Consider the following 14524-nt stretch of genomic DNA (forward strand, 5'->3'; position numbering starts at 1 on the left):
ATGCTAGGTGTCCGACAGGGTAATAACCAGTTCCATCTTTGAACGTTTTGGGGTGTAACGCTGTAGGTCGAACAACCTACATTCCATTCCCAGGCAGACTAGACGATCAAATAAGAGTATAAACACATACATATTGATTGGTATATATTGTTCAAACAATGTATGTTATAAATAGGAACCATTTTTATTTATATTTATTACGTCACATCGTCACTTGCTTGATAACGGTGATACCCTCTACCCCGAATCAATTGCAATAAAGAAGATGTATATCCATAAAAATCGCTCCTCTTCATCATTCCAGCTTCTAAATAACACTTAAATATATGTAACAGTTCTGTAATATAAACATGAGAGGTAACGTCACAAATTGTGTGTTGCAAAATATAACATTGTTAGCAGGAATAAACAGGGCAATTAGCAGCATATTCATTTGGTAAAACAATTGTACCTTCTTGTTTAACATATTTTCAATTTATATATTCAGTTGTCCAAAATGTCCTGGAGAGGAAACACGTTGTGGATGGCGCAAATCTGACAGTGAAGTTACATCGCCCAACACCTTGTTACAAGAATAGGTTTCTTGTGACCAACATAAGCAACACAACCTCCAAGGACAACTTAATGTTGTTTCTGGAAGCACGGGCACGTGGAAACGTAACTGAAGTACTGTATGGAGACGTCCCTGGGAATGCATTGGTAACATTTGAAGATGACAACATCCCTGGTGAGTGATAACACTAAATCTTGTAGCGAAGTGGTTAGATGAGCGGGAATGAGCAACCGTCACTTGAATCTTGTTCAACGACCCAGTGACAGCGGATATTTCCTAATTTGACGCTTACGTGACAAAAATAATTTTCGATATCATTTGTTATTTTGCCCACATGTGTCAATGTTTGTTCGATCTTAACAATGACAGCTTCCTTATCTCTCATTTTTCAGACTTTGAAAAATTACAACTTCAGTGCGGCAAGAGGCCGCTTGATGGACAACACCTCCAGGTTGAAAAAAGTACCAATTAGTGACAGTGTGATTGTAAGGGGATTGAAGAAAGAGTCGACTGGAGAGACTCTACAGTTTTACTTTGAAAATAAAAAATCTGGTAACACTGATGGAATCCCAGTTACAGTTTCCACACACAAGGATGAAGGCTATTGTATTGTCAAGTTTGAGGATTATAAAGGTAATTTACACTTCATCTTCCCGACGGTGGAGTGAATGTGCAATGCAACAACTTTGAATCGTGTTCAGTTATGTCAGCTTGTGTGGCGTGGGAAGCGCGAAGTAACGCAGGTGTCCCATCCACGACCAAGTTACAGTGTTGAGAAATACAGAAACATAAATAGAGATTATTACACGAGCAAGTGTGTCATACTACTTATACGAAACGAGTGTGAAATTTTGAATACATAATTTTGCACGAGTTTCGTATAAGTCGTATGTCACATGTGCGAGCGTAATAATTTCTTTATTATCTATTTTATTCATGTACATTTGTGCATTAAAACACGGTCAGCAAGTGTGATTGCCCTGTTAACTGAAGTCACGTTCAATTGTTTAATGACGTCAAAGACGACGAAATACAGAAACAATGGTTGCTAGGCAAAAGTGATATGTGCATCTATGCACGTATTGAAAGGATGACATGACTTGTGTTCCACCATATGGATAATAATCAGTATTCCGTTGCGGTCACCAAGGACGCACCTTGTAAAGCAACGGTGTTGCCGTTAGAGTGAGTGAGTTTAGTTTTACGCCGCTTTTAGAAATATTCCAGCAATATCAAGGTGGGGGACACCAGAAATGGACTTTACGCATTGTCTGAACAACCATACATGCTAGTACAATTGTAACTAGCTTGATTAAGAACTTCTCAACTTTAGCTGACTGGACCAACCTAGTCGCCGCTCTTAGCGGTACTCAGTTATAGCACGGCAAGTCTGCTCAATGTGGGAGGAAAGCCTGAAGTATTCATAGGTTCCGAACTTGCCCAAGGGAGGCAACTCTGTACAGAGAAAGTGAGAGAGAGAGGGGAAGGGTGTCTGTTGTGTCATCAAATTTGTGTCGCAGTTAACTTGTACTGTGGTATCAATATAAGCAGATATATACATAATGCGTTTTCTGGTTTCAGCCATAGATAAAATCCTTCCTAAACAACACACGGTAGATGGGGCAAAATTGACTGTGCAGCTCTACGTCGAACGTCTTGGACTGGGCATTGAGGATACCGATGGATCTTGGTACAAACAGCCACAACCATTCACTGTAGAAAATCTCGACAAACCCAAATGTAGGTTTCTGCAATCATCCAGGACGGACAAGGACAAGCTGAAACAGAGCCTGAAAGAGCGGCATGCTGACATCACCTGGTTGTCGGACTACTCAGCAACGATGACATGCACGCTTAACAAGGATGCCAAAGATGCTGTTAAGCTGGCACAGTCTTGGCGCCAAGATACAGAGAAGTTTCTGAGGGCTTTTGTTGATCGCTTTCAAACTGAGGAATATACAACCCTTGACCAGATCTGGGAGGATGTGAGGAAGGACTTGAGCAAAATGCCCGAGGCAAAATCTGTTCTCATGGATCTATGTGATGAAGACCATAAGGTGATAGTGGTCGGTCATTCTACAGACGTACAAAAAGTCGGTACGAAAGTGAAGAAAACTATACAAGGTGTGGAGAACGAATTCCAAAGGAAGCAGAAGGAGGTTACTGAACGGATTACAAATTTGAAACCACTTCAGCTCCAACTCCTTGTAATGGATGGGTATGTAGCTGATATGAAGAAGCGTTATTCCACAGATCTCAAAGTGACTGTCAATGCTGAACAAACCGAGATGATTTTCAAAGGTCAAGTGAACGAAATCAACGACTGTAAAGTTTCAATGTATGAGAGAATTGCAAGTTACAATTCACAAAGACTTACACTTTCCCAAAGATTGGTTTCGTTTCTAGATAAAAGAGACGTAAAAGATATGGTTATGAACAAACTGAGAGACATGAAGATCACTGGAGTATGGGACATTGACAGTAAAACCAAAACTGTAATTGTCATGGCAACGACAGAAGAAAATGCTGCTTTTCTAGGACGAAAGCTGAAAGATATGATTGTAGAGCATCATGAGAAAATTGATAGAGAAAATGCCTTCCTTCTATCTTCTGATAAGTTGGCTGCCTTCGAGAAAGCAACATTGGAAAGATATGACAGTTTGGTAAGCCTTTATACTGACCGACAAGCCTCTCAAGTTGTAGTTGTAGCATTTGACAACACAATTGATAAGATCAGAGAGGAGCTGAACAACTTTATCCAACAAAACTCGGTGTACAGGCAGATAGTGAAACTGCCTGGTCCAGTCTACAGATTCCTCCTCGCGAATGGAGATCGTGAGCTGATGGAGATTAGCCATGATCTGGCAAAACATAATGGAAAACTGGACAAGTCGACTGCACCACAGATAACAGTAAGTGGGTGCCAGGAGGTTCTTACCAAAGCTGTGCAGGGTTTGATGAGTCTTGCGAAGAAAGTCATCCATAAGAAATACACTCTTAAGAAACCTGGAATCAGTAAGTTCATCAATTCTGAGGACGGGAAGAGTGTTATTGGATCAACAGAGAAGGATACTCGATGTATCATAGAACTTTCATTCGATGAATCTGTCAAAGTTAGAGTCGAAACGATCGGTTCAATGCCTGCCTCAGTTACTTCTGTACCACATGGAAGAAGCGGGACAAGAGTACTTGCGACCTGTGACATAGACTCCAACAGAAGGATTCATGTTGTCATAGGTGACATCACAGCTATGGAGGTGGACGTCATTGTCAATGCCGCTAACAACAGGTTAGATCACATCGGAGGACTGGCAAAAGCCATAGCAAATAAGGGTATGTACATTGTTATTATTTAATGTTTTTGTGATAAATCTTTATACCAGTATAACATGATTAAGTCAAGTAATTTTGTTTTGATTCTGTCAGTATATACTGAAGGAACAAAATAGGGGATCACATGAAAGCACAAGTGTTCCTTTATTTTATTCCTGGGTTTCTTCACAAGCTTTGTATCGCACAACTTGGGAAGAAACCTGGAAAACATAAAGGAACACTTGTGCATTCATCTGATCCCTTATGTTTTCCCCTCAGTATACATAACAAAGGACCCCCTCCGTGGTGTAGTGGTTAGAGCGTCCCCCCGGAGAGCGGAAGGTCGCGGGTTCGATCCCCGACCGCGTCATACCAAAAGACGTTAAAATATGCTACTTGCTGGTCCCTGCCTGGCGCTCGGCATTAATGGGTACAACAAGGACTGGTCGGCTCGGAGTCAGTATAATGTGTCTGAGTGGGGTATTCATGCTTCACTGCGGCATGGTATCTCAGTGGGCTAGCACTATAAAACCAGCTTAAGTCTGGGCTAGTACAAGCAGCCGCGCATACACATACACACGCATGCATGTCGTCATATGAGCGAAATATTCTCAAGCACGACGTAAAACCCAATTTCACTTCACCTCATAACAAAGATATTTGAATTAATCATGTCAAACTGGTACAAATATTCATCACTATTAGTATATATAACAATGATAACAATACAAGGCAATCAATCATCTGTGAGGATTCGATCACCTTTACGTAGAGTTACACAAATCTTCTTGTCATCAGGAGGACCGACAATCCAGAAGGAGAGTGACGCCTATACAGCTAAGAACAAGACTTTGAGAGCTGGGGATGTCGTAACGACTGGTTCTGGACGTCTCCCTTGTAAAATGGTTGCCCATGCCGTTGGTCCGTGCTGGTCTGGTGGTCATCGGGGGGAGGAGGGTGACCTGAAAGATGCCATCATGTTGAGCTTGGAGCAAACAGACAGAAATGGATACAAATCCATTGCATTACCTGCTCTTAGTGCTGGAATATTTGGATACCCAGTGAAACTTGCAACAAGGTAAGATCAAGGATGAGAATCAGTGTCAATGAAAGTTATGTATTTATAATGTATATCATACATGGTTACAACTGAAACTGTGTCACAAGGGCCTGTCCAGTTAATTGAAATTGAGAAAACTCTTTCAACACATGTTGAGAGTTCGGTTTTTACGCCGATTTGAATAACTACACAGTTGTAAGGTGACTGAAGTATCAATTCATATCCATGTATTATGTGTGCATGACACTTAATGTCTGAGAAGACAAATGTACACTGCCGTCTCATGAGACGACCCGTGAAGGTCCGGGTTAGAATTGGTCTTCAGCAACCCATGCTTGTCGTAAGAGCGACTAACAGGATCGAATGGTCAGGTTCCCTGACTTGGTTGACACATGTCATCGTATCCCAAATGCGTTGATCGATGATCGTGCTGTTGATCATTGGAATGTCTGGTCTAGATTTGATTATTTACAGACCGCCGCCATATAGCTGGAATATTGCTGAGTGCGGCGTTAAACAACAACCAAACCATACCCAACTATAGGACTAGCTGGGAACGTTGAACCCCCCGCACAACCCCCACCCCCTCTCCAATAAAAAAGATTGAAGGGGGTGACAACCCTTGTTGGCATGAGTATATATGCTGTGTTAACGTTACTGCAGAACCATGCATCTACTTATAAATTATCTGATGTATCCACATTAATTTTTCTACATGCAAAGTGTCATGTCTCATTTCAGGCACATTGTTGAGGCCATTAAGAAATTCTTCACTCTAGAGAGTCCAAACAGTGACGTGACCAATGTCTATATGATCGACACTAATGAGGGAACCACCAAGCTGTTCACTGTGGCTCTACAGGAAGTGTACAGTGACCGACGAGTGACCCTGACAGAGAGCACCAATAGACCTGACATGCGCCCACCCTTAGCTAAAAAACCGAAACCGGTCGCTGGCGGTGTCCGTAAGTATTTTTTACGATTCTTCTATATCTTTTAGATATAAGGCGTAACACGAGATCCAACTGTCCATGACCTCGTTGGAAAGTGGAATTTGCTCGATGTTTTGGAAGTCATACCAAAAGATATTTTAAGATGGTACTTGTTGTCTCCCTGCCTGGCGTCCGAGGTTGAGCGTCCGGATTGGAATTATTATTTCTCTGAATTGGATGTCCATGTTGAATTATGGCTAAGTATCTTAGCTGGCTAGTGGACAATGGACATAACACCAGCATTAGTTTGGATTAGTACTCTTTCTGTTTATCAGTTATCAACAAAGGGAATGAGCCCACAGGTGGACCTGGGGTTTGCGGCACTCACTCTTAATAGTCTTAATATCTGCTTGTGGATGCTACCCTCATGTAAACAATATGTTCCCTGTTTTCGTCATTAATACAAGAATGTGTTTCCTTCTCTTTCAAGGTGTATTACCAACTCAAGGGTCAAACACATCTTCACGCTGCAAAGTGACCATTGTCAAAGGCGAAATTGCGAAACAAAAAGTAAGAAGTGCTCAGCTGTGCATTGTAATGGTCAGTCTGTTGTCGTTCTGTTGTACAGCTACATCTGAAATACGGTGTTGTCACATGATGAAGTGACGAACAATAATAAGGTATAATATAGGCACTCATGTTTACATCTACAGTAAGATTTCAAAAAGGGTATAAAAGGTCATACTCTTTTGTTGCAGTGAATGGGTTAGTCAGCATAGTTTTACGCCGCTTTTAGCAATATTCCAGCAATATCACGGCGGAGGACACCAGAAATGGGGTTCACACATTGTACCCATGTGAAGGAATCGAACACTGGTCTTCGGCGTGACTACGAACCACTACCCCCTTGTGTTGTAATTGTGATCCAGCCAAGATGTGATCTAATCATTGAAACACTAGATAATCCTGACGCATCTGTACAGTGTATTCTTGATTACAATAGGTTGATGTTGTCGTAAACTCAGCGAACAACAGCCTTGATCTTAGCAACGGAGCTGTGTCCAAGTCGATCCTCAAAGCTGCAGGGAACACAATACAGCAAGAACTGTTGGCGAAGTATCCCCAAGGAATACAGACAGGAGATGTTGCTGTCAGCTCTGGAGGAAACCTGGGGTGTCGTGTATACCATGTCTGTCTGTCTCCAGCAAGTGCCTCTGGTTCTGACGTTAGTTCATTTTTACCTCTGAAATCGGTCTTTGGAACAAAAACTCGGTTGTTTTAGCTCACCTGACTGAAAGTTTATTGAACAGATATTACCTGTGTTTGTCCCAGTTCTGTGCATGGTCGGTCGTAAACATCGTGTCGGAAACCACTTTAGTTTAAACAGAAATCCAAATTTGTGCAAGAGGTTTGATTTTCAATATGATCGACTTCATTGCCACCTTGAAAAAATCTATTTTTGTCCATTTATTAGAACTGACTTACTTGCTAGACAACGATACAAGAATCTGTATCGAAACGTCGCATCATCAGAATAAAATGTTGTTCATCCATATAGTTTGTCCTTATCTGATTCACCAACTTCTAAACATGCCACTCAAAGAAGTCATTTATTTGACAATGGAATGAAATTTGTTTTTGTTTTTTGTGGGTTGTGTGTGTGTTGTGTGTGTGTGTGTGTGTGTGTGTGTGTGTGTGTGTGTGTGTGTGTGTGTGTGTGTGTGTGTGTGTGTGTGTGTGTGTGTTTAACTGTTAGTTTTCAGTCAAAATTGTTTGTAACATCAATGTTGATTGCAACGCATGTTTCTGTTGACATTTAAATGTAATACATAGCAATGTTTACTAACTTCCTGCAAATGATACTTAGATAATGAAGTAAACTGCAAGGCAATGAAAGTGAAATGGTAGGCGATGACAGAGTAAGATATAGCTATAAAGTCTGTTTAAATATAATGTCATTGACAGATTCATTTTGCATGGTGTCACTTTTTATCTGTCATGGGCAGGAAAAAGACATAGGTTATTAAAATACAGACGTATTTGTCCCTTCGCAGGTACTACAGAATATTATCATGAAGTGTTTGCAAACAGCTGCTGACGAGGGATGCCGAATGATTGCCTTTCCAGCACTAGGCGCTGGGAACCTGGGCTATGCTGCAAACTTCGTGGCTCAAACCATGTACACAGCTGTCAATAACTTTCAGAAGAAGAACACGTCACTGAAAGAAGTTCTAGTAGTCATTTATCCCACAGACAAAAAAGTCATCCAGGTAAAATGAAACAAAGTATTACATCATCAACATTATGACATGTTTGTACATTATTAGTTGAGTGTTTGTTAAAAAATAATGTATGCGACATTTTATATGCTGCATTATGGGAGTGTTCTTCAAAAGTCTCTTGTTCGTCAAAACAGAAGTGTTCCTTTGGTGTTCCTTGCAAGACTCATCGCCCAATCATGGAACATTGTTGAGACGGTTATAATTTTATCTCAAACTGAATACATCACCCACCATTCACAACAGACTTATAGAAGATATAGTATATATTTCCAAATGTTTGCAAACAGCTGTTGATGACGAAAGGCGATCCATTTCCTTAGCAGCTCTGAAACCAGAATTTTGCAACAGAAGTTGTGGTTCTTCTTAAGAACAGAGACCTGTGTACTGTTGTCTACCACAACGCTGGAATCGGATGCCATGACAGGTCTTTTCTTGCCATTATGTGTTCATGAAGTGATGGCTAGCCCAGTGGTTAAAGCATTCGTTCGTCACGCCGAAGACACGTGTTCCATTCCCTGAATCCCATTTCTGGGGTCCCCGGCCCTGATGTTGCTGGAATATTTCTGAAAGTGGCATAAACTTTTACTCATTTATTCACCTCACGGACTCACTTTAAGACTGATTTGGGATTAAGAACACAATCTGCCACAGAAATTGTTATCTTGAGACACTCGATGGAGGTTTTCGAAATACCACTTTATGATTTTGAACGTTTTCTTTTGTATTATTGAAAAGCAATCTATGTGTTTTATTTTCCGATCCGCCATGAAGGCCTTTGAAGAGTATGAAAGACGCTTGCAGACAGGGGAGATAACTGACCCGCCAGTTGTGGCATATGAGAGCCGCTCCTTCCTGGAAGAAGAGAGCGTTGAAGGTATGCTTAGTTGTTTTTGTTCTGGGGTGACTGAAACACTCGTCTTCAACTCTTGGTATGTCGGTGAAACATGCCTGTTTTTTATTAAACAGATAATAATTAATAAGTGTAGCAAAGAGGGCTCGATTGATCCTGGCACAGTCAAACATCGTCAGCTCAGGGCCTTTGCCTCCATTACACAGAGACAGGGAAGCGATTGGGACTTAGTCACACACATCAAGAACTTTTCGGAAAGTGAAAAGACACCGCCGCCTTCTGCATTACCCAGCGTGCCAAAAGGGCTGCGTTGTTGGCGCCACACCCGGGTAGTCCCCCATAGTCAGTCAGCAGTAAGGCAGCTTGGTTCTTGAGATTAATGCAAGGTCCGCATATTTTCCTGAATCTTGTCAATCAGTCACATGTGTATCAACAGGTACATAAAACTCAAGGATGTACATGATTTCATTGGATTTATCAAAAAGGACAAGGCCAGGGTCTGAAAACATCTCATGCTGGGAGCTATTCCAAAGAATTGCTCAAATATCACTTTCCATGACGCCCTCAACTCTATGGATGAACCCTGAGTAAAACCCATTAGCATGGCGAAGACAGTATTAAAATGATCGACCCACGCTTTTAAGGCATCCGCAAGTAAGGTGTTGGAGTCCTGTTAAGTGCTTTGTAAAATCTACATTTCATGTTTAAATTTGATGCAATAGCATACATTGAAGGTCCTGTGAAGCAAACAGAAAGCCTTCGGTTTCACTTTTTAGGCCATCCGAAGTGAAGCACTCTTCTTGGCTGCTATTCTCACCAAGAAACTGCATTTAAACTCCATGCAGTGGTCTCTCAGAGAGCCTTTCCTTGTAATACTGAGCCTTTGTTAGGCACTTTGCTTGGATGACACTCTTTTCTGTACCATCGAACAGTGCAGTACAGACAAGCAAATTTTGCATGCAAAAGTACACAGTAAAGGTCTGCCATGAAGTCTTCACATACATACATGTAGTCACATCCAAACACATACTCATGATATGGGCAAAACTTTACAATCGACTCTCCGGTTAGTTCTTATGAAAGTGGATTGAGTCTGTTGTTTCTATTGCTACTTCCAATACATTTTGGTGTAATTATAAGCAATCCCACTCCTCGTAATTTCTGTGGTTAATGTTAATGTTGCTATTTTCCTTATTTTAGAGGCGGATTCCCACCTATTGATCGGCCTTCCTTATAATTAATTGTCTTTTTATGTCGTTTATTTAAAGCCATATACATATGTAAACACTTTTCCACTTTTCGAAAAGTATTGTTTCCATGGCTACCATCTCTCATTTCATTAAATTATTCAGTTATGTTTGAACTTATTTCAACTTGTATTGTAGATTCATGGATATCACAAGTGAAACATGATGGCCTTCATATTGGACGACTGGGCATTCAAATCAAACAAGGGGACATAACTAAGGAGGACGCTGACTGTATCATCAACAGCACGAACCCTGAGTTGGATTTGAACAGAGGTAAAACGACTGAGTGAGTGCGTGAGTTAATATCACAGTCACATCGGCAACATTTCAGCCATATCGTGACGAGAACAATTTAGATATTAAAAATCAATAAATTAAGAGCATGAAAACCTATCGTCGACGGACAGTAAAACTACTAGACTATAACATGTATTTAGTTAAAAGAAGCATGTTATCATAAAACTATACCATTAAAGATAACAATACAATATGAAAACGGGTTGTAGATCGCCAGCAACTGAAAGTAGAGAACCACACTGCAGACCATAGGGTCTTACATTACGTTTGCTGCATGCATGGACCCAAGCTTGACCATAGGGACTTACATTACGTTTGCTGCATGCATGGACCCAAGCTTGACCATAGGGACTTACATTACGTTTGCTACATGCATGGACCCAAGCTTGACCATAGGGACTTACATTACGTTTGTTACATGCATGGACCCAAGCTTGACCATAGGGACTTACATTACGTTTGCTACATGCATGGACCCAAGCTTGACCATAGGGACTTACATTACGTTTGTTTTGCATGCATGGACCCAAGCTTGACCATAGGGACTTACATTACGTTTGTTACATGCATGGACCCAAGCTTGACCATAGGGACTTACATTACGTTTTTGCATGCATGCATGGACCCAAGCTTGACCATAGGGACTTACATTACGTTTGCTACATGCATGGACCCAAGCTTGACCATAGGGACTTACATTACGTTTGTTACATGCATGGACCCAAGCTTGACCATAGGGACTTACATTACGTTTGCTACATGCATGGACCCAAGCTTGACCATAGGGACTTACATTACGTTTGTTACATGCATGGACCCAAGCTTGACCATAGGGACTTACATTACGTTTGCTACATGCATGGACCCAAGCTTGACCATAGGGACCTACATTACGTTTGCTACATGCATGGACCCAAGCTTGATTTACATCATACCTTCAGGTGTTGGCAATTGTTTAGCAAATTAGCCATGCATTAAAAGTACAAATACAAACAAATTGGACAATCAATTTTAGAATCTTAGTATCAGGTTTGTTTGTTGTTTAACGCCGCACTCAGCAATATCCCAGCTATATGGCGGCGGTCTGTAAATAACAGAGTCTGGACCAGACAATCCAGTGATCAACAGCATGAGCATCAATCTACGCAATTGGGATGTTTAACCACCCTATCCCGTTACTCGCCTCTTACGACAAGCATGGATCTTAATATCAGGAATATTAAGCATAGGTATAATCTAACCAACGTATAGAGATATGGTAGGAATCGTACAATTGACTTTTAGTTGACATTATTCATGATTATGGATGTCTCATGTGTTCCCAAATCAATCGTGAGTATAAGATGTCTAATTTTATTCATAATTAAGTCTTATTTTTTTATGACTATTTGTCCCGAAGGCTGAGATATTTCCTTTTTAACGAGTTCATATTGTGCAGCGTTAACACACAAAATCGAAGGATATTGAGCTTATTTGCTAATTTCGATACTTCGATATTTCGACCTTTTTGTTTCAGGTGCTGTGTCAAAAGCTATCGCCACAGCATGCGGAAAAGACATGACGTCACAGTGCAAAATGAAACGTGAGAACATGTGTTTGTTTGGGGAATACCGTGTAGGACAGTATAGTGAATTCAGTGTATTGGTAATATCAAGAATCCCCCATGCAGTACTTGTTTATTAAGCATTAAAGCAGATGTCTGATGCTTTGTACAAAACATTTCACATGTATCAGACTTACCATATAGTTATCTTTCAAGGCACTATATCACACCACACTTCTCTGAAAATAAATAAACTAACTATCAGCACTCAGGGAAACTACTATATAATATATTTTAAAAAGTTACGTATTTAGATTACAATATTAAATTAAAAAGTGTCATCAGCTGCGGTACCTCCAATTCTCCATGAATAATGTAGGTACTCAGCTGTACATACAGGTGTCATCAGCTGCGGTACCTCCAATTCTCCATGAATAATGTAGGTACTCAGCTGTACATACAGGTGTCATCAGCTGCGGTACCTCCAATTCTCCATGAATAATGTAGGTACTCAGCTGTACATACAGGTGTCATCAGCTGCGGTACCTCCAATTCTCCATGAATAATGTAGGTACTCAGCTGTACATACAGGTGTCATCAGCTGCGGTACCTCCAATTCTCCATGAATAATGTAGGTACTCAGCTGTACATACAGGTGTCATCAGCTGCGGTACCTCCAATTCTCCATGAACAATGTAGGTACTCAGCTGTACATACAGGTGTCATCAGCTGCGGTACCTCCAATTCTCCATGAATAATGTAGGTACTCAGCTGTACATACAGGTGTCATCAGCTGCGGTACCTCCAATTCTCCATGAATAATGTAGGTACTCAGCTGTACATACAGGTGTCATCAGCTGCGGTACCTCCAATTCTCCATGAATGTAATGTATGTACTCAGCTGTATTCTCCATGAATAACAGGTACTCAGGTGTCATCAGCTGCGGTACCTCCAATTCTCCATGAATAATGTAGGTACTCAGCTGTACATACAGGTGTCATCAGCTGCGGTACCTCCAATTCTCCATGAACAATGTAGGTACTCAGCTGTACATACAGGTGTCATCAGCTGCGGTACCTCCAATTCTCCATGAACAATGTAGGTACTCAGCTGTACATACAGGTGTCATCAGCTGCGGTACCTCCAATTCTCCATGAACAATGTAGGTACTCAGCTGTACATACAGGTGTCATCAGCTGCGGTACCTCCAATTCTCCATGAACAATGTAGGTACTCAGCTGTACATACAGGTGTCATCAGCTGCGGTTCAAGTAGGTAGTCCATGTGGGCTATGTTCAACCATAAAGGTGTAAAGAATGATGTACTATGGTTTCGAATCTCTTGCACAAATAATCGGTTATTGTGGAAGGGAAACATCATGTTGCAGAGTCGAAGCTGACACGGTGTGTCCTTTTCTGTTTGAAACGTGCCTTTGTTGATGAAAACCTGATAATTCAACGATTACTGAATTACTTTTATAGTTGAAGCCATGCGACAGAACGGCGTTGTCAGCACGACAGCGAAAGGTCTGAAGTGTAAATACGTGCTCCATGTAGCGGGCGACCATTTTGGCAATGACTGGAAGAAGGTGGTCCTGATATGCTTGAGAGAGGCAGACAAATTAGGCGATGCGCAATCGGTTGCTTTTCCGGTCCTTGGAACAGGTAGATACAAGGTTTACATTTTTTCCAGTTGTGACATAAGGTGAATTTTGAGTTCATGGGATTGAAAATATACGTGTTAGTATTTTTTTGATCCAATCTTTTTATAATATTTTCACTGTCATCAGGTGCAGGTCACGTAAACCCACAGGAAATATCCAAGATCATGGTTCAGGCGTTTGCTGAGTTCGAGCCTGAAGCCTCCAACCTGGCAGATATACAGGTAGTTGTGTTCCAGCAGCCAATGTTTCTCACAGTTTCATCAGAGATACAGAAATCGGTAAACTCAATGAATCAAGGGACCTCTAGAAGAACATCTAAAATAGGTAAGAAATATTTTCGGAATGTTGGTCAATGTTTCATGAGTTTCATCCTTTGAACTTTCCTGTAACGTTCGAGGTCATATCGTGAACGGTTGCCTCGGCATTGTAAGGTGTAACTAGCTGCCTTATGGGTGCAAGATACCCGTGTTGCCAGATGCCCTGTCACTTCGTCGTGGGTGTCACCAAACTGGTCAGTCTCTAACACCTGGGTTACTTCGGAAATTGTTCAAACTCCTTGATGCAAACGAAGTGCTTTTTTACACAGTATTATGTCTAACTCGCTCGGATCCTCATCATGTTTGGTTTTGTTTCAGGAGTTAGTCAGGTTTCCGAGGATCCCCAGGGGCCGTCACTGATTCTAGTGGTGTACAGTTCGGAAATATCACCGTGACAATCAAACAGGGAGACATTACAAAGGAAGATACGGACTGCATCGTGAACAGCACCAACAGCGAACTGG

General features: G+C 41.3%; 1 protein-coding gene across 1 annotated transcript in view; it reads left to right on the forward strand.

Moving 5' to 3' along the window:
• LOC124267548 (protein mono-ADP-ribosyltransferase PARP14-like) overlaps positions 1-14524 on the forward strand; it is a 34146-nt gene that overhangs the window by 10480 nt on the left and 9142 nt on the right. The window contains 14 exon segments of the mRNA XM_046702475.1: positions 488-727; positions 946-1007; positions 1009-1186; positions 2135-3886; positions 4664-4943; positions 5667-5890; positions 6348-6427; positions 6861-7082; positions 7912-8127; positions 8911-9013; positions 10375-10512; positions 12053-12118; positions 13562-13744; positions 13870-14067. Coding sequence (XP_046558431.1) covers positions 488-727; positions 946-1007; positions 1009-1186; positions 2135-3886; positions 4664-4943; positions 5667-5890; positions 6348-6427; positions 6861-7082; positions 7912-8127; positions 8911-9013; positions 10375-10512; positions 12053-12118; positions 13562-13744; positions 13870-14067 — 3942 coding nt within the window.

Source organism: Haliotis rubra, unplaced genomic scaffold (assembly GCF_003918875.1).
Source record: "Haliotis rubra isolate DU_JTF1 unplaced genomic scaffold, ASM391887v1 Scf132, whole genome shotgun sequence".
In the NCBI taxonomy this organism is placed as follows: Eukaryota; Metazoa; Mollusca; class Gastropoda; order Lepetellida; family Haliotidae; genus Haliotis; species Haliotis rubra.